Source organism: Trachurus trachurus (assembly GCF_905171665.1).
Source record: "Trachurus trachurus genome assembly, chromosome: 14".
NCBI classification, from domain to species: Eukaryota; Metazoa; Chordata; class Actinopteri; order Carangiformes; family Carangidae; genus Trachurus; species Trachurus trachurus.
In genome coordinates this window covers 441,331-462,487 of record NC_139903.1, presented here as the reverse complement: position 1 = coordinate 462,487, position 21,157 = coordinate 441,331, and the positions used below count along the sequence as shown (strand labels likewise).

Sequence of the window (21,157 nt, the reverse complement as noted above, 5' to 3'; positions counted from 1 at the left end):
CAAATCCAGAGACGTGAAAACTGCTCCGGACAGACAGTCTAATATTTCCTGAATCGTGGGTAAAGGATAGGCATCGGTGACAGTGATCTCATTGATTTTCCTAAAATCCACACAGAATATGGGTTTACCACCAGTCTTCTTGGGAATCATAATCACAGGAGAGGCCCAGGCAGAGCTAGAGGGTTCAATGACGCCGTCTTTCAGCATGTCCTCGACAAGCTCCTTCATCACTTTCAGCCTTACAAGTGAGACCCTGTAGGCCTTCTGACGGATCGGATGGGAGTTGGTAAGGTATATTTCATGTTTCAGTACGTCCGTCCGGCCCACCTTGGTGGTACACACATCCATACTAGTCCGAAGTAACGACCTTAACTGTGGTTTCAGGTGTTCGTCCAAATGAGAATCCTCAACTGCCCTCCTGGCCAAGTCAGTGTCCTCCAAGGCATCCAGGGAAGGTGACCACGATGCAGCGGGTGGAGCCTCTTCTGAGAAAAAAGCGAGGGAATCATTCGCCCCGCCCTCTGCCAGTTGAGAGAACGCCCCACTGAAGGGATACTTCTTCACCTCCTCATCCCTAATACAATTCTCCCGGCTGACTACATCCCAGACCAGACCCGTGAAAAAGATGAAATCCAGGCCTAGCAACACAGGGAAAGCCAGGGAAATGGCATCTAAGACAACCACTGGAATGAGCCATGTCCTTCCTTGCAGACACATCTCTGCCTCCCCCCATCCCAGGGGAAGCTTTGGCTGACCATCGGCGAGGAATAATGGCCCGCCGGACCAAGGCTTAATCCGGGTCCCCGGTGCCCATACCTGTTCACTGCATAGTGTATACGACGAACCAGTATCCACTACTCCATCCCCTTTCCAGTCTTTCACTGCCAGTGGCACTTTCAACAACCTGGGTATGCCACCACCCATCCCAGGAAACGCCTTGGCCCCTAGTCCCTGCACAAAGGAGTGCGATGGGACCCTCTGCCCAGACTGAGCTGCGTGGGCCAAGCCCACCGAAGCATTATGATGACTATCAGCTGACTGGGTAGACTGAGCTTGTGGTGGAGGGGGTGGGTGGGGTTTTGAGCGGTTAAATTGCCGGCCGTGGAGCTGCGAGTGGTTAAATTGCCGGCCGTGGGGCTGGTTGGTTTGCTGCAGGTGGGGGTGGTTGGTTTGCTGCAGGTGGGGTTGGTTGGATTGCTGCAGGTGGGGTTGGTTGGGGGCCTGGGCCGTGATCCTCGTCCTATTATACTGGGCATAATTAGGACAGGCTCGAACAGTAAATCTCCGTCGGGGTGTTGTTAGCTGGTGGCAGGAAATCTGTAGGTGGTAACTCCCCTTTCTCCTTTCCACTCGGCCTCCCTCCATGTTTTTTTCTTTGGTCATATTGTGACAGACTGCTCTTTTCCTTCTCCAGCTGCCGGCCTAACCGCACCAGTTCATCCACCGTGCCAACTCTGCCCCGGAGTTGACTGGCCATCCGCGGATCCAGATTCCTGAACATCATTTTCAGAACAGTGTCCTCTGTTACCTCCGGCCTCCACCGCTGACACAGGGAACGATACCTATAGGCAAAGTCCCGGATGCTTTCTCCTTCCTGCTGTACCCGCGTCCTCACTCGCTCTTCTAGTTCATCCTCATAGTCCTCTGCAAGGAAAGCCGCCCGGAACTGTTCCTGAAACTCTGACCACGTGTGGATGTGTAATCTGGCCACCGCCAACCAGTCCCTCGCCGTTCCATGCAAGACGTTTCTCAAGGTTGCCATCACCTCCTCATCTGATAGTGGATTTAAAGCGAGAAAGTTGTTGCACTTCTCCAGATATAGAAGTGGATGTATTTCGTCCCCCATTTTTCCAAATGTGGGAAACTGTAGTCTCACAGGGCAGTTCCCAGCTGCCCGTGCCCACACCTCAGTACCCACAGGGGAACTCTCCGGTGACTCTAAGAGACCCTTTTTGGCCTCCGGCAAGGCCGTCGACTGGAGACGTTCTCTCTGGGTCACCCACAACTGACCTTTCGCAGACCCCGGAACCAGAGCCTCCCCTACTGGCACAGTGGCCAGTGCCGACACATTCAGGGTCTGTCGCATTGTTGTTACATCTTGAACCATGATGTCCATGTGCTTTGTCAGGTCACCAACTGCATCCTCCAACTTATCCACAGTCATCACCACCGGCGACATAAAGTCTCTGATGTTTCCTAATAGCTCTGTATGATGATGCAATAACCGCCAGTTCACATTTACTGCCACCTGAATCCTTATGTACCCATCATGTTTAGCCAGGGAATCCTACATTTTCCCATTGTGATCCTCCAATCCCTCTTTGACCTCCTTTAATATCCTCTTCAGACCAGACAGTAGCTCATTCCTGTCTGCCATTTGAGCTTCAACAAGCATTTGAATTTTATTACTTAAATCATTGATTGCCTCATTCCTTCCATCCTCAGGCCATCTCTGACTTTGAGGCCACACCTCAAGATTTAGCTCTGTAGTAGCACACAAATTCATATCCTGCAGTGACCGTCTGGTTCCTTCATTTCCCAGTGGTACACTACCACTGTTCTCCACCAGGGGATCCAGCCCTCTGGCCTCTGTCTCCCGCTGTTGGGCCTCTTGGCCGCTAGAGGTCAGCCTTGGATTGTAATTAATGGAAGGAGCCAAAGGAGGTGGCAATTGCGACCATTGTCCTTGCTGGCCCCCAGGGGGCAATCCTGATTCCGCCAAATCCCTGACAACCAATGACTCCATCATTTCCTGGTTACTTCCTGATTCCTCTTCCAGATATTTACTCCATTGTCTGTCTGTCTGGTAAGTGTTTATTGACTCCACTCCCACACTTTAATCCCAAACGCCAGGGTTGCAATGTCCTTTTTTTTTTCTTTGTCCCATCTGGGGTGCCATTTGTGTAACGGGCTGGGTGAAACAGTGTATGGCCGTCGTCAGTCCCATCGGACAAAGGACATTTGCGTCTCACACCATAACCCCCGCAACCCCACACAAAACATTCACAATACACAAGATTTGTTTGCTTTCAATTGTAGTCTGTATTTGCACATATTCAGTTCATGCGAGCATCTCATGTACAGCCAAAAGTCACGGTGTCCCCTCCGGGTTTAACCACGGATCCCACCCTACCAAAGAAAATAATACACTCCATCAGTCTGTGTTCATAACATTATATATTTTGCACAGATAACACGTAATCACATAAATTAATCTCAACTTCGTACCTCCACCAGTCTGGTCAGTCAGTCTCAGTCAGGAGAAAGGCACGGCGGCTGCCGCTCGGTCCTGCGGGGGAGGGGGTGAGTAAATTACTATGGCATATGGCGTATGGTTGGATTTGGTTAATTTCATTCCAGCGATCGCCAGGCCGTTCGCTTACCGAGGGTCCGAGGGTCGTCCTCCATCCTACGATGTGACTGAGTGCTTACTCCTGCTGGCTGCTTCTGTGGTCTCGAGTACTCGTGAGTGAAAGTGGAGTGAGCCTTTTCCGGGTTTGCCGGGGAGTGTGTAAACGATGATAGGCTGTGTAGCTGTGGGCGTATGTATGAATGGCCGGATTTATGAATGAACGTGGGCGTGGCTTGTACAAGGAAAGATCAGGGAGCACCTGGGTCGCTACAGTGTCTATTAAAGATTATTGATCATATTAATCATCTTCCAGATGTTTGTGTCACTACACCAGGCTACACTACACTACGCTACGCCACACTACACTACGCTACGCTACGCCACACTACACTACACTACGCTACGCCATGCCACACTAAACTAGACTACGCTACGCCAAGCCATGCTACACTACGCCTCAGTACACTACACTACGCTATGCCATGCCACACTACACTACACTAGTACTACGCTACGCCATGCCATGCTACGCTTCACTACACTACACTATGCCATGCCACACTACACTACACTACGCCATGCCATGCTATGCCTCACTACAATACACTCCGCTACGCCGCGCTATGCTACACTACGCCATGCCATGCTATGCCTCACTACAATACACTCCGCTATGCCACGCTATGCTACACTACGCGTCACTACGCTACGCCACACCATGCTACGCTATGCCTCAATACACTAAACTACACTACACAACGCTACGCCACACCATGCTACGCTAAGCCTCACTACACTCAGTGGCGTAGCTGGGCTGTATTCCACATGGGTTTTGAGGTCCAAGGGGCCCGCGTGCGCAGCTGGCCACATTGCACACACAAATAGAGGACAGAAAAAAGCCAAAAAAGTGCATCAAGAATGAACCATGACAGTGATTAGAAAAACATCTGAAATTGCTGAGATGTGTAAATTTCAGTATATGTTAGCCTACTGGTGAAGAGTAAATGAAGATGGCACACAGGAAAAATAAATAAATAAATAATAATAATACCCCCCCCCCCCCCCCCCAAAAAAAAAAAAAAAAAAAAAAAAATCATATTTTAGATGAGTGTCCTTCAGAATGATGCTGCTAAAGCTCAAAACCTCTATCAAATGATTGTACAATGTATGAACATTATCTCTGCAGTGGTTGATTCTGATAAAGTGTGCTGTTACTGTTGTAACGAATGTGAGCTGGAAAGACTGAAATGTTGTTGTTGCTACAACTTTAAATAAAGTTGGAAAAAAAACGGAAAAAAAACAACAAAGGTTCGGCCGCTCCTAAAGCCCGTCCGGACCGACTTAGATGTAACACCTGTCAAAGTTCTGTTCAAACTGGAAATATTGTGGATTTACGTTACAGTCTATGGGATTTACCCATTAAACAACCTTTTCACGGCAAAACAGCAAAGGTAAGAGGAAATGTACAACCATGTTTTGGTCAAGCAGTGTCTGTGTGTGCTGGGCTTTGCTGGTTTTTGTCTTCTCTCTCTGCCGTGCTGCTGTGCAGCCGCGTTGCTATGTAACGTTCCAATCTTTGTAGCCCTTTCATATGAGCGGTAGCTGTTAACTGTTTTGCATAATGTACAGTAGTAGGCTATACGAGCCAGAAATGTGGCGACTGGGTCCACACAGAGGTGTTTCATGAAGTTTGATGTTTAGTTGTTTGTTTGAGTAGTGTTTGGGCTGTGTTTGGGTCATAGAAACATGTTTTTTACACGTTGTAGACCAGCTTCTGTTGTTTAAATTGATGTAATAGACGCATGGATCAGCTCAAATTGGGAGGGGCCACGCCCGCTCGTATCCCCCCTTAATATGAAACATAATGCAGTGACCCATTCTGATGTTACACTCTGTGCTACCTGCCGCTGCGACGGAAGGCAGCCGCGGTCAACTGCGTCCCGAACCTCCCTATGATATACCTCCCCTGATTTAAACCAAAAAAATTAAAAAATTAAAATTCTCGGCAGTGTGGTGGGGCCGCAGGATTTCACCACAAGAGGGCCCATGGGTTTACAAAACCCACCAACCCTACGTCATCTACGCCACTGACTACACTACACTACGCTACACCTCACTACAATACACTACGCTACGCCATGCCATGCTACGCTACGCCTCACTACACTACGCTATGCCATGCCACACTACACTACACTACATTACGCTACACCACGCCATGCTACGCTACGCCACACTACACTACAGTACGCCACCACACACTACACTACAAAACGCTACGCCACACTACACTATGCTACACCACGCCATGCTACACCACACTACACTACACTACACTACGCTACGCCACACTACACTACACTACACGATGCTACACCACACTACACTACACAACGCTACGCCACACTACACTACGCTACACCACGCCACGCTACACCACACTACACTACACTACGCCACAATAGTGTAGTCAATAAAGCTGATGTTCTTGTTGTCTTCCTATTTTGTCTCTTGTTGCTCAGAATTTCCTAAATTTGTCCAAAATGGCTCTGACCACTGCTGCAAAGCTGCTTCAATCTGATGATGTGATTTGTTTCCTGTTTGCTGCTCCTCACCTGTTTTATTTACTTCTATTTACTGACGTCACATGAATGAGCTCAGGCTTCATTAAAGACTTTGATGTTGAACTTTGACTTGGTTTCCTGTCTGATCCCTGAGTTTGAGTCAATCACCAGCTGCTTTATGACAGTTACAGGTTCCATGTGTAGAGACGATATTCTATCTCACTGCTCCTGTTTTTACTGTCATTTTATTGTGGTACTTTGACCTGAGTAATAAATGATATTGTTTTCATGTAAGAGCATGTTTATGAATGTCAATAAAAGAACCTTGAACCTCATAACTGTAAACAGGTGACGTGTCAGAGCTGATGTGGCTCAGAGAACAACTTGGTAATCCAGAGTGAAACGTCTTGACTTTGGAGACGGTCGTAGAAGAGAAATGGCGCAGCGAAAAATTCATTTGGATGAAGACAAACTGAGCTGTTCGATCTGTCTGGATCTTCTAAAGGAGCCGGTGACTATTCCCTGTGGACACAGCTACTGTATGAGCTGTATTAAAAACCACTGGGGTGAAGATGATCAGAAGAAGCCGTGCAGCTGTCCTCAGTGCAGACAGAGCTTCACACCGAGGCCAGCCCTGGTGAAAAACACCATGTTAGCAGAGTTAGTGGAGGAACTGAAGAAGGTAGGACTGAAAGCTGCTTCAGCTGATCACTCCTATGCTGGACCAGGAGACGTGGCCTGTGACTACTGCACTGGGAGGAAGCTGAAAGCCGTCAAGTCCTGTCTGGTGTGTACGGCCTCTTACTGTGAGCAGCACCTTCAGCCTCACTACGACGTAGCTCCACTGAAGAAACACACACTGGTCCAAGCCTCTTCTAAACTTCTGGGGAACATCTGCCCTCGCCATAATGAGGTGATGAAGATCTTCTGCCGCACCGATCAGCAGTGTATCTGTTATCTCTGCTCCATGGATGAACACAAAGACCACGACACAGTCTCAGCTGTAGCAGAAAGGGCTGAGAAACAGAAGGAGCTTGGGCTGAGTCGTCAAAAGATCCAACAGAGAATCCAGGACAGAGAGAAAGATGTGAAGGTGCTTCAACAGGAGGCGGAGGCCATCAACCTCTCTGCTGATGAAGCTGTTAGTAACAGTGAGAAGACCTTCACCCACTTGATCCAACTCATTGAGAAGAGAAGGTCTGAGGTGAAGCAGCAGATCAGATCTCAACAGGAAACTGAAGTGAGTCGAGTCAAAGAGCTGGAGGAGAAGCTGCAGCAGGAGATCACTGAGCTGAGGAGGAAAGACTCTGGTCTGGAGCAGCTGTCAATCACAGAGGACCACCTCCATTTCCTAAACAACTACCCCTCTCTGCCACATCTGGGTGAAGCAACGAAGTTACCCACCATCACTCAACAACCTCCATCGTATTTTAAGGAAGTGACAGCAGCAGTGTCAGAGGCCAGAGACAAACTACAGGCTGTTCTCAGTGAGGAGGGGTCAAAGGTCACATGGTCAGTGTCTCAAGTAGAAGTTTTACCGCTGCAGAGAGAACCTCAGACCAGAGCTGAGTTCTGGAGATTTTCAAAACAAATCATTTTGGATCCAAACACAGCATACACACATTTGTTACTGAGTGACAGGAACAGAAAAGTAACTAAGATGAGTGTGAACCAGCCATATCCAAGTCATCCAGACAGATTCACTTACTGGGATCAGGTCCTGAGTCCAGAGGGTCTGACAGGACGTTGTTACTGGGAGGTGAAGTGGAGTGGTAACGTTCATATAGCAGTTTCCTACAAGAACATCCAGAGAACAGGGACAGGGTATGAATGTAGATTTGGATTCAATGACAAATCTTGGTCATTAAACTGCTACAGTAGAGGTTATACATTCAGACATAACGGTAATAAGACCTCTGTCTCAGGTCCTCAGTCCTCCAGAACAGGAGTGTACCTGGATCACAGGGCAGGTACTCTGTCTTTCTACAGCGTCACTGAAACCATGACTCTGATCCACAGAGTCCAGACCACCTTCACTCAGCCTCTACATCCTGGATTCTGGATTTATTCTCCTGTTGGAGGCACAGCTGAGTTGTGTGAGCTCCAGTAAACAGGAGGTTTAGTGTGATTCATCATGATGCTGCAGTCGACTGTGTGTGTAGGTTTGTCTGCACTGATCCAGTCTGAGCTGGAGGAGCTTCTCTGCTGCCATGTCTTTACTCCATTTGCTCCAAGAAGGACGAACTTTCTTCTCTGGAGGAAGGTCTGGTGAGGGAGACTAGCACCTGGTTTTTTTCTCGTTTTGTTTGTTTCAACAACACAATACTAATGTTTTTATTTTCTATTTATGGATTAGATTATTTAGTTTGATGAAACTTTATCTCTACTTGCATTTAACATGTGGATTATATGGAACATATCAGCATGTGCAAAGTGTCTATCAAAGATTTTTGATCATGTTAATCATCATAATGAATATAACCTGGATGATTTAATGTTTACTCTGCTGTTGTAATCATGTTATCTAAATCACTTTACTCTTATTTATGGAGAAATGTATGTGTAATGTAAATGTAAGGGATAATGCCCGACGAGGTGTCCATTATCAGAAATTAATGGACGATGGACGCGGAAGCAACCTCCGCGAAGTCCATTAATTTCTGATAATCGGACACCTCGAAGGGCATTATCCCGCTTATACCATGGTCACTTACGAGATAAATACATATTAAATCAATTACTTATAATTTAATGTTGTTTTTACCGTTAAAATCATACGTCTTTAAGCGGCTGAGGGGACTATTTAATAACTCTCGTCGGCGATAAAAGAACAAAAAAAGTGGTACCCGCTGTGACCGCAGCGTACAACCAGTGACTCTGCCACAGCCTGAGTGGCAGAGTCACAGTGGCAGATGCCATCTTCATGGGTGTCCATTATCACTTTTTAATGGACACCCCGCAGTCAATCAGAATCGAGGATTCACCCAGACCATGGTATAAATATACATAAACTATAATAATCTAAAGATTATCCACGTTGTCAATGAAAAAATATAAGATTGTAAAATTTATAAATATGATCTTTTAAAGTGTATATAAATCATTTAACAGGTTCATGTGGATTATATTATGGATGTGGAACATATCAACATGTGCAAAGTGTCTATCAAAGATAATTGATCATATTAATCATCACTATGAATATAACCTGGATGATTTAATGTTAACTCTGTTGTTGTATGGTCCACAGACTGTTCTGCTGTTGTAATCATGTTATATAAATCACTTTACTCTTATTTATGGAGAAAGATATAAAACTATAATACTCTTAAGATTATCCACGTGGTCAATGAAAAAAAATATACGATGGTAAAATTTAAAATTATGATCTTTTAGGGAACAGGTGTAAAAACTGAAAATATCAGCATGTGTAACGTGTCTATTAAAGATTATTGATCATATTAATCATCCGCCAGATGTTTGTGTCACTACACTACACAACGCTATGCTACACCACGCTACGCTACGCCACACTACACTACACTACGCTACGCCACACTACACTACACCACACTACGCTATGCTACACTACACCACACTGCGCTACGCCACACTACACTACACCACACTACGCTACGCCGCACTACGCTCCTCCACACTACACTATACCACACTACGCTACGCCACACATCGCTCCTCCACACTACGCTACACCACACAACGCTATGCCACACTAAACCACACTACACTACGCCATGCTACGCTATACCACACTACGCTCCTCCACACCACACTACGCTACACCACACTACGCTATGCCACACTGCACTAAACCACACTACGCTACACCACACTACGCTATGCCACACTAAATCACACTGCACTACGCCACACTGCACTAAACCACACTACGCTACACCACACTACGCTATGCCACACTAAACCACACTACGCTATGCCACACTACGCTACACCACACTACACTACACCACACAACGCTAAGCCACACTACGCTATGCCACACTACACTACACCACACTACACTACACCACACTACGCTAAGCCACACAACACTACACTACGCTCCGCCACACTACGCTACACCACACTACGCTACGCCACACCACACTACGCTACGCCACACTACACTAAGCTACGCTACGCCACACCACACTACGCTACGCCACACCACGCTACGCCACACTACACTAAGCTACGCTACGCCACACCACACTACGCTACGCCACACTACACTAAGCTACGCTAAGCTACACCACACTACACTACGCCATACCACACTACGCTACGCCACACTACACTAAGCTACGCTACGCCACACTACACTACACTACGCCACACTACGCTCCGCCACACTACGCCACGCCACACTACACTGCGCCACACTACGCTACGCCACACTACACTACAGCACACTATGCTACAACACACTACACTTCACTACGCTACACCACACTACACTACGCCACACCACACTAAACCACACTACACTATGCTATGCCACACTACACCACTCAATGCTACACTAAACCACACTACACTATGCTACGCAACCACACGCTACACCACACTACGCCACACTACACTACGCTACACCACGCCACACTACACCACACTACGCTACACTACACTACGTCACTACACAAGTGTAGTGTAGTCAATAAAGCTGATGTTCTTGTTGTCTTCCTATTTTGTCTCTTGTTGCTCAGAATTTCCTAAATTTGTCTAAAATGGCTCCGACCACTGCTGCAAAGCTGCTTCAATCTGATGATGTGATAATTGTTTCCTGTTTGCTGCTTCTCACCTGTTTTATTTACTTCTATTTACTGACGTCACATGACTGAGCTCAGGCTTCATTAAAGACTTTGATGTTGAACTTTGACTTGGTTTCCTGTCTGATCCCTGAGTTTGAGTCAATCACCAGCTGCTTTATGACAGTTACACAGGCTCCATGTGTAGAGACGATATTCTAACTCACTGCTCCTCTTCCTGACACACACCAGCCTGACGACCTCTCCCTCCTCCTCCTGCTATCAGATTTCAGCCTGTTCACTGTTTCCTCCCCTCTCACACATATGGGGGGAAACCAGTGACGTTTCAGGGCTTGTGTGGCTCAGAGAACAGCTCTCTTCCTGGAAACAGAAAGTGAAACTTACCGACATTCAGTCCTGGAAGAGAGATGGCGCAGCAAATGATTCAGCTGAATCAAGAAAAATGGAAATGTTCGATCTGTCTGGATCTTCTAAAGGAGCCGGTGACTATTCCCTGTTGACACAGCTACTGTATGAGCTGTATTAAAAACTACTGGGGTGAAGATGATCAGAAGAAGCCGTGCAGCTGTCCTCAGTGCAGACAGAGCTTCACACCGAGGCCAGCCCTGGTGAAAAACACCCTGGTAGCAGAGTTAGTGGAGGAAGTGAAGAAGGTCGGACTGAAAGCTCCTTCAGCCGATCACTCCTACGCTGGACCTGGAGACGTGGCCTGTGACTTCTGCACTGGGAGGAAGCTGAAAGCCGTCAAGTCCTGTCTGGTGTGTACGGCCTCTTACTGTGAGCAGCACCTTCAGCCTCACTACGACGTAGCTCCACTGAAGAAACACACGCTGGTCCAAGCCTCTTCTAAACTCCTGGAGAACATCTGCCCTCGCCATGATGAGGTGATGAAGATCTTCTGCCGCACTGATGAGGAGAAGCTGCAGCAGGAGATCACTGAGCTGAGGAGGAAAGACTCTGGTCTGGAGCAGCTGTCAATCACAGAGGACCACCTCCATTTCCTAAACAACTACCCTTCTCTGCCTCATCTGGGTGAAGCAACGAAGTTACCCACCATCACTCAACAATCTCCAACGTACTTTAAGGAAGTGACAGCAGCAGTGTCAAAGGCCAGAGACAAACTACAGGCTGTTCTCAGTGAGGAGGGGTCAAAGGTCACATGGTCAATGACTCAAGTAGAAGTTTTACTGCTGCAGAGAGAACCTCAGACCAGAGCTGAGTTCTGGAGATTTTCAAAACAAATCATTTTGGATCCAAACACAGTATACAGATGGTTGTTACTGAGTGACAGGAACAGAAAGGTAACTAGGATGAAGGTGGACCAGCCATATCCACGTCATCCAGACAGATTCAATAGATGTTGTCAGGTCCTGAGTCGAGAGGGTCTGACAGGACGTCGCTACTGGGAGGTGAAGTGGAGCGGTAACGTTGATATAGCAGTTTCCTACAAGAACATCCAGAGAACAGGGTCACTGTGTGAATGTGCATTTGGATACAATGATAAATCCTGGTCATTATACTGCTACAGTAGTGGTTATATATTCAGACACAACGATAAAGGTACCTTCGTCTCAGGCCCTCGGTCCTCCAGAATAGGAGTGTACCTGGATCACAAGGCAGGTACTCTGTCTTTCTACAGCGTCACTGAAACCATGACTCTGATCCACAGAGTCCAGACCTCCTTCACTCAGCCTCTACACCCTGGATTCAGGCTTTATTCTCCTGTTGGAGCCACAGCTGAGTTGTGTGAGCTCCAGTAAACAGGAGGTTTAGTGTGGTTCATCATGATGCTGCAGTCGACTGTGTGTGTAGGTTTGTCTGCACTGATCCAGTCTGAGCTGGAGGAGCTTCTCTGCTGTGATGTCTTTACTCCCTTTGCTCCAAGAAGGACGAACTTTCTTCTCTGGAGGAAGGTCTGGTGAGTGAGACTAGCACTGATACACACAGTGATTTTGTTTGTTTCAACAACACAATACTAATGTTTTTATTTTCTACTTCTGGATTAGATTATTTAGTTTGATGAAACTTTATCGTTACTTGCATTTAACATGTGGATTATATTATTGATGTGGAAAATATCAGCATGTGTAAAATGTCTATCAAAGATCATTGATCATATTAATCATCTGCCAGATGTTTGTGTCACTATGAATATAACCTGGATGATTTAATGTTTACTCTGTAGTTGTATGGACCACAGACTGTTCTGCTGTTGTAATCATGTTATCTAAATCACTTTACTCTTATTTATGGAGAATATTATATAGTATTATAGTTACATGTATATGTAAATATACAGTATATATATACAGTATATTTACATATATATGTAACTATAATACTCTAAAGATTATCCACGTTGTCAATGACAAAACATATAAGATGGTAAAATTTTAAATTATGATCTTTTAGGGAGCAGGTGTAAAAAGTTACTGTACAACATTATACAAATAAATAAATCATTTAACAGGTTCATGTGGATTATATTATGGATGTTGAACATATGAGCATGTGTAAAGTGTCTATTAAAGATTATTGATCATATTAATCATCACTATGAATATAAGCTGGGTGATTTAATATTTACTCTGTAGTTGTATGGAACACAGACTGTTCTGCTGTTGTAATCATGTTATCTAAATCACTTTACTCTTATTTATGGATAAAACTATAATAAGATAAAGATTATCCACGTTGCCAATGAAAAAATATAAAATATAAGATTGTAAAATTTAAAACTATGATCTTTTAGGGAACAGGTGTAAAAACTTACTGTACGACATTATAATAATAAATAAATCATTTAACAGGTTCATGTGGATTATATTATGGATGTTGAACATATGAGCATGTGTAAAGTGTCTATTAAAGATTATTGATCAAATTAATCATCTGCCAGATGTTTGTGTCACTACACTACGCCACACTACACTACACAACGCTACACTACACTACACTACACTACGCCTCAGGGACAATGTACAACATAACATTAGTAGGTGAGTAAAATAATTACATTTGACTAAAACATGTACATTTGGTTTAGAAAAATTCCTAATAAACAACAAGCAAATTTATGTTTTGCATTTGGTTCTCTTACTGTACCGAAAATGAACCGAACCGAGACGTCAAAACCGAGGTATGTATCGAACCGTGATTTTTGTGTATTGTTACACCCCTAGTATTTTCTCAAACTTACAACCAATCAGGATTCGTCATAGTGCGTGGGGATGTTGAGTTGAGGCTGTGACCTCCATGTGACCCTGAACTCACCAGGTGTGATGAACTAATCACACTGATGGTTTTGGTATCTGCAGGAGTTCAGACAAACAAGAACAGCAGCATGTAAAAAGTGCAGTGTACCGTATTTTCCGCACTATAAGGCGCACCGGATTATAAAACGCACCTTCAATGAATGGCCTATTTTAGAAGGGCGCACCGGATTATAAGGCGCATACGTAGATGACCATTTATTAGCCCGGGCGTTTAATATGCTAAATCGACTTGGAGCCCAGGCGTTTATAAGAACCAGGCGCGTATTTGCAACAGGCTACAATTTATTTTTGCAATGAGCAGCACCAGACCATCATGCAAAGAACAGGGAGCTCACCATAGCACTACTGGAATAAAACTACTTTTTCTCCCGATGCATCTTTATTGACATCAGACAATAAATAAAAAGACAGTTTGTCTGTGTAACCGCGACACAGGGAGCTGATCAGAGCAGTGTTATGAATGATAAGGGAAGGGGGGGTCGATCGCGGTAATTTCAACACTGTACATTAGCGCATTTATCTATATCCTTATATCCCTCAGTCTAGCGCGCCTGTGTTTGTGTGTCTGTGTGTGTGTGTGTGTGTGTGTGTGTGCGCGCCTGCATGCGAGAGAGAGAGCGAGGGGAGGGGCTGACTGACAGAAGAGGTGAGAGCCGGTGAAGCGCTGTTAAAAAAAAACTTTTGTTTTAGACTATGGTAAACACTTAATCGCCCGGGCGTTTAATTGAACCGGCGTTTATTTTGCCAAATGAGGTCGGACCCCGGCGGCTATTAGAGCACAGGCGCGTATTTGCACGCGGGCGATTATTTGGTCATCTACGGTAGAATAGAAGATACTGCAGTCAAACTGGGGTTACGTTATGCATCCCCTAGATGGAGCTGAGTATGAATCAACCAATTAACCAATTGATCCATATATAAGGCGCTCCGTATTATAAGGCGCACTGTCGTTTTTTGAGAAAATTAAAGGCTTTTAAGTGTGCCTTATAGTGCGGAAAATACGGTAGTTAAGGCCCTTTCACACCGCGGACGTAACGAATAAACGACACGAAATTGCGAAATATTCGCGGCCAAATATTTCGCATCAAAACCATACACACCGGCGGCGACACGAATATGCGACAGATGTGACAATTAGATTCCAAAGTTTCGCTTTGCGACGGCTGGTTCCTCGTCTCCACGTCATGTCTGTAATCTGTTAATTATCCCTCATGTATTCGCTGCTACGTTATGCCACTGTTGTTACCAACTTTACTCAACACAGCAGCAGCTCACTGTCTGATCACTGATCAATATCTGATCACTGTCCTGACAGTATGAACACACTCTATTGCTATTTCTCCTCCTCTCCTCTTTCCACTTCCCCCCCCCCCCCTCCTCCTCCTCCTCCTCTCCTCTCTCCTCCGAGACACAGGTTATTTATTGTTTACATTAGCGGCCAAGCACGTGTCCATGCGCCCGTGTGTGTGTGTGTGTGTGTGTACGTGTGTACGTGCAGTGCGACCGTAGCCTACGCCAGAGAGACGGCAGGTGGAGGGGCTGACTGGCAGAGATCAGAGCAAAGACGGTGAAACGCTAAAAAAAAAAAAACTTTTTTCCTGTGAGAGACTGTGGCGGGCCGAGACTGTGCGGCCAATTTGCCAAAATGTTGAACTATCCCTTTAAGCCTATTCTCACTAACCCACTTCCTCTTGCAGCAGTTTATTCACTGACACAGCATTTTCTCCTGAGACATTCTAGTGTCATCTGCATCGATTTCCATGGATGCTCGGAGGTGAATCATTAACATAAATGGAGAACAGTAATGGGCCGAGGCAGAGAGACTCTGGAGCTGCTTCATTAAAGGGATAGTCCAACATTTTGTCAAATTGGCCCATTGCCATAATCGCTATAGTCATAACAGTAGGTTCGTTACCTTTAATTGTCGGTGCAAGCTGTTTTTAGAACGGCTGAGCAGAGCCGTGAGCTGCTCAGAGCTACGCTACGGAGGCTCATTATGGGATTTCTTGGTTTCCCTCATCAAACTCATCAAATACACAATCCAACAACTCAACAACGCTCTGGTGGACAAGTTGTGAGCTGCACATTCACCACGCTATGAGATAATAACACAACGTTACCACACAGAGTTGTTGTAGAGGGAAATTCATTAAAGGGACAACGAGGAGTTTTGGAAAAGCGAAGCGTTTTCACACTACATTTATGAGCCTCCGCGCGCACCGTACATTTCTTTGACCGGCGCAAGACGGACTCATGTTTTCATTCATCAATAATTAAAGTCAGAGGTTCAAAGAGGTTCACATACCACCGTAGTTCCGACCATAAACGGCGGTTCGGCGGCGTTATTCTCATAACTCGCCACGAAGGAAACGCTGGTCGGCTCGACCAGCATTTCCGCCACCACTAATAATAACAAAATAACGATAGAGACAGAACGATATATTTATCGAAAATGGGCCCATTAACAAGTGTGGGTAGCGGAGATTCATCCACATTAACGTGAGACTTTTTTATAACCGAATAGAAACTCCTCGTTGTCCCTTTAATTCCTCTAAAACAACTCTGTTTTAGAGGGAACTCTAAACTGCTTACTAATAGGCTACATTAATTAATGTGTTTCCTAATCCTAAGTAATACATAATAATGATTGTTAATATATCTGTAAACAGTTAATTCATGCTTAATAATGTAGCAACGTTAATTAAGGGACCCTTATTGTAAAATCTTACCATTGTTTTTAATTTGAGCTCAAACTCAACCTTTTTAATGAAAACAAACCTATGAAATGTTAATACATTGTTAGAGAACCCTACAGTAATATATGATATAATAATAAATATAAGTAGTGTGTGTTGGTGGCTGGCAGAGGAAATGACAAACGTCTGGTTGGCTGCTTCCTGTTTGTCTGTGTGACCTCACATGACCACGAAGAGCCAATCGGATCGGATGAACTGCACTGCAGAGAGAGAGAGTTAACAGAGGAGTGTGCAGCCAATATCTGTGTCCCCGTGCGTGTGTGTGTGTGTGTGTGTGTGTGTGTGTGTGTGTGTGTGTGTGTGTGAACACTAATCAATGCTTGGTTCTGACTCTGTGTGGAGTCCCATCCTGAGTGGCTGCATAAGGAGACTCCAAGGTCAACGTGCACACAGGGTTACTGCTGCACGCACACACACACACACACACACACACACACACACACATGCACGCACACACACAAAAACACATACACACGCACACACACACACACATGCACGCACGCACACACACACACACACACATGCACGCACGCACGCACACACACAAACACACACACTGGAGCCTGTGGTCTCTCTCTCAGCTTCCTCTCCTCATTTTTTAAATTATTTTCCTGACTGATGTGTGTTGACACGTATTTGGTCCCTGAACACGACACACAGACACACACACACAGACACACACACGTCAGGTGTATTTGTCAAGTGACAAAATGATTGCGGAGGGAAACACACACACACACCGTGGTATCAGTGTGTGACCTGCAGCCAGTCAGGTGTTTCATGAGGAGCAGCTGAGCTCCAGAGGGAAGACATGGAGTTTTATCATTTAACCTAAATATTTTATATATTTATCGCAATTAAAGCTGCTAATGGAAACGCTACATTTCGAAAAACCTCTCAAATACGCCCAAAACCTTGTTATGCTCTCATGAGGAGCTTTTTCATACGTGTCGATATCAGTTTGTTGTCCATAAATGTTCCCAGATACTTCAAACAGTTTCCACAGCAACAAGGACTTGAGACAGATTTCATCTGCACAGAATGAGCAGAAACTAAATGAAAGTTTTACAGCAGATCACAGAGTTTTAAGAGATAATCACAACACCACCCTGTGATGCTGCAGGAAGAACTCACACTTCTTCATTTACATATTTATTTAAAACTTCTTGATCCCACAGGACTTAAAGTGGTTTTTATTCCTTTTTGGCAGAACAGAAGAGAAGAGGATTATAACCTCAGCGCCTGTAGAGTACAGAGGCTTTAACTGTGTGTGTGTGTGTGTGTGTGTGTGTGTGTGTGTGTGTGTGTGTGTGTGTGTGTGTGTGTGTGTGTGTGTGTGTGTGTGTGTGTGTGTGTGTGTGTGTGTGTGTTGTTTGTAAAGGAGAACAATGGTCTTTCATAGTGAAAAGTGGAGGTGGAGCGCTGAGTGTGAACATGAACTTAATGAGTGTGAAGTGTGAACATATGGAGAAGATGGTTTGTTTGTTACATAAACCAACATTCAGCTCCATGTTTCTGTCTCTGTGTGGGATGTTGAAAAAATAAAAACTGACAATTCTTGCACCTCATGTTGAAATATGAAATTGTATCACTTTATTTGACGCCTATCTCTATAACGCATTATAACCAGACTTATAATGAGTTATAATGCAATAATCATTTTAAATGAGTCAAAGGCTGAGGACATGAACGTGGAACAACCTTTAACACAACAGGGAAGACTCCAATGCACAATGCAAAAGGAATTTAGTCAAGAAACAAAAGACGCTCTTAAAGGAGGAAAATAAAAGTATAAAAAAACAAACACTTAAATGCAGAATCGACTCTAAACGCCAAAAAACTGAAGTGAAACTTGAACATTTGGTTGAGTGACAACAGGACTGTGACACAAGACAGAAAAAAACAACTGGCAACAAATCAAGACAAAGGGAGACGAGGACTATTAATACATGAGGAGACACAGGTGAAACCAGTCAGGGGCGTGTTGACAATATCAACATGAAAAACTATGATTAAAATCAACATATCTGATGAGACATAAAGACAGAAAGAAGGAAACATGTTTACTCAGACTGAGTGAGCTCTTCTATTCGTCCTGTAGAATAAAAACAACTCTGACTCTCTGCATCTTTAATGATCTCTTGTATATGCAGTCATTCTCTAAAGGATTTCTTATAGAATTTAATTTTTTAACAGAGACGCTGAGCATCATTCACTCCAGAGATTAAAAAAAGAAAGAAAAACTCACACTTTGTGTCGGCCTGACATGAATTTTCCATGTGAAAGTCCCTGTAGTAGCAGGAAACACTGAGGTGGCAGTTTGGCTCCGGGCCACGGTGACGTGTTGGTGTCGCCGCTCTGAAAGCTTCTATTTTAAGATGCTCTTGTTCACGTGGAGGATAATTACACTGTTACTGCTGTGATAAGGTAAATACAGAGACTGCTTGATGAAAAACTGTCCCTGAAGGCAACGTGCATCAGCGGTTTTGCATGAATTTCCCTCTAAAACAACTCTGTGTGGTAACGTTGTGTTATTATCTCATAGCGTGGTGAATGTGCAGCTCACAACTTGTCCACCAGAGCGTTGTGGAGTTGTTGGATTGTGTATTTGATGAGTTTGATGATGAGGGAAACCAAGAAATCCCATAATGAGCCTCCGTAGCGTAGCTCTGAGCAGCTCACGGCTCTGCTCCACCGTTCTAAAAAATAGCTTGCACCGACAGTTAAAGGTAACAAACCTACTGCTATGACTATAGGGGTTATGGCAATGGGCCAGTTTGACAAAATGTTGAACTATCCCTTTAAAAAGATAAAAAAGATCCAGACAGAGGAAACTGTAGCTGTAAATATAAAGTCCTGTACTCTGAACCTTTAAATAATTTGATTATTACAGTTAATTAAGCTACAAAACAAGCCTGAACAGCAGTGAGCCGGTCTGTGAACGTCTCATTACAGATTAGAACAAAACTGAAATAATTAGAAACCTCAGCGATGTAGCTCTGATGTTTCTGTTTCATGTCTTATTATATTTGGTTTTATGTTATTTATTTATTTATTCATTAATTTGCTTCACTTGAACTTGGATCTCTGCATGTGGTTAAACTTTATTGATCAGTGTTTGTTGATGCAGAGACGCTGCTCCAGTTTACCTTAGAGTTTAATCTCTCTCACACACAAACACACACACACACACACACACACACACACACACACACACACACACACACACACACACACACACACACACACACACACACACACACACACACACACACACACACATCCTTGTAAATCTGTCTTTGTGAGGACATGTCATTAACATAATGTATTCCCTAGCCCCTAACCCTAACCTTAACCATCCAAAACAAATGCCTAAACTTAACCATTACTCTAAACCTAATTTAAACCTAATTATAACCTAAACTTAACCATCACTCTAAACCTAATTTAAACCTAATTATAACCTAAACTTAACCATCACTCTAAACCTAATTTAAACCTAATTATAACCTAAACTTAACCATCACTCTAAACCTAATTTAAACCTAATTATAACCTAAACTTAACCATTACTCTAAACCTAATTTAAACCTAATTATAACCTAAACGTAACCATTACTCTAAACCTAATTTAAACCTAATTATAACCTAATTATAACCTGAACTTAACCATTACTCTAAACCTCATTTAAACCTAATTATAACCTAAACTTAACCGTTACTCTAAACCTAATTTAAACCTAATTATAACCTAAACTTAACCGTTACTCTAAACCTAATTTAAACCTAATTATAACCTAAACTTAACCGTTACTCTAAACCTAATTTAAACCTAATTATAACCTAAACTTAACCGTTACTCTAAACCTAATTTAAACCTAATTATAACCTAAACGTAACCATTACTCTAAACCTAATTTAAACCTAATTATAACCTAATTATAACCTGAACTTAACCATTACTCTAAACCTCATTTAAACCTAATTATAACCTAAACTTAACCGTTACTCTAAACCTAATTTAAACCTAATTATAACCTAAACTTAACCGTTACTCTAAACCTAATTTAAACCTAATTATAACCTAAACTTAACCGTTACTCTAAACCTAATTTAAACCTAATTTAAACCTAACGTCTTAACCCTCAAACAGCCCTTGGAAAAAGTGAGGACCGGTCCTCACAATGTAGCATGTACAAGAACACACACACACACACACCGTCTCCTCCTCCTCTTTATGTAACATGGCTCCTGTCACAGACGCTCAGATTCAGACTGAAGCTCCAACAACAGCAGAGACACAGACACAGTAATGATGTTCACCTGTCTGTCTGTCTCTCTGTCTGTCCTCTTCCTCCTCATCATCCTCATCATCATCATCCTCATCATCATCCTCAGTGGTGTCAACACATGAGAGATT

At 44.0% G+C, this 21,157-nt stretch overlaps 1 protein-coding gene across 1 annotated transcript; it reads left to right on the top strand.

Annotated features, from left to right (window-relative positions):
• Positions 1-6,352: 6,352 nt before the first annotated feature.
• On the top strand, positions 6,353-9,748 carry LOC310997198 (tripartite motif-containing protein 16-like; the record flags this gene model as incomplete). The annotated part of the gene is made up of 2 exons (XM_083986875.1): positions 6,353-7,403; positions 9,393-9,748. The coding sequence occupies 2 exons, from the start codon at positions 6,353-6,355 to the stop codon at positions 9,746-9,748; spliced, it is 1,407 nt and encodes a 468-aa protein (XP_083843001.1).
• Between the last annotated feature and the right edge of the window lie 11,409 nt (positions 9,749-21,157).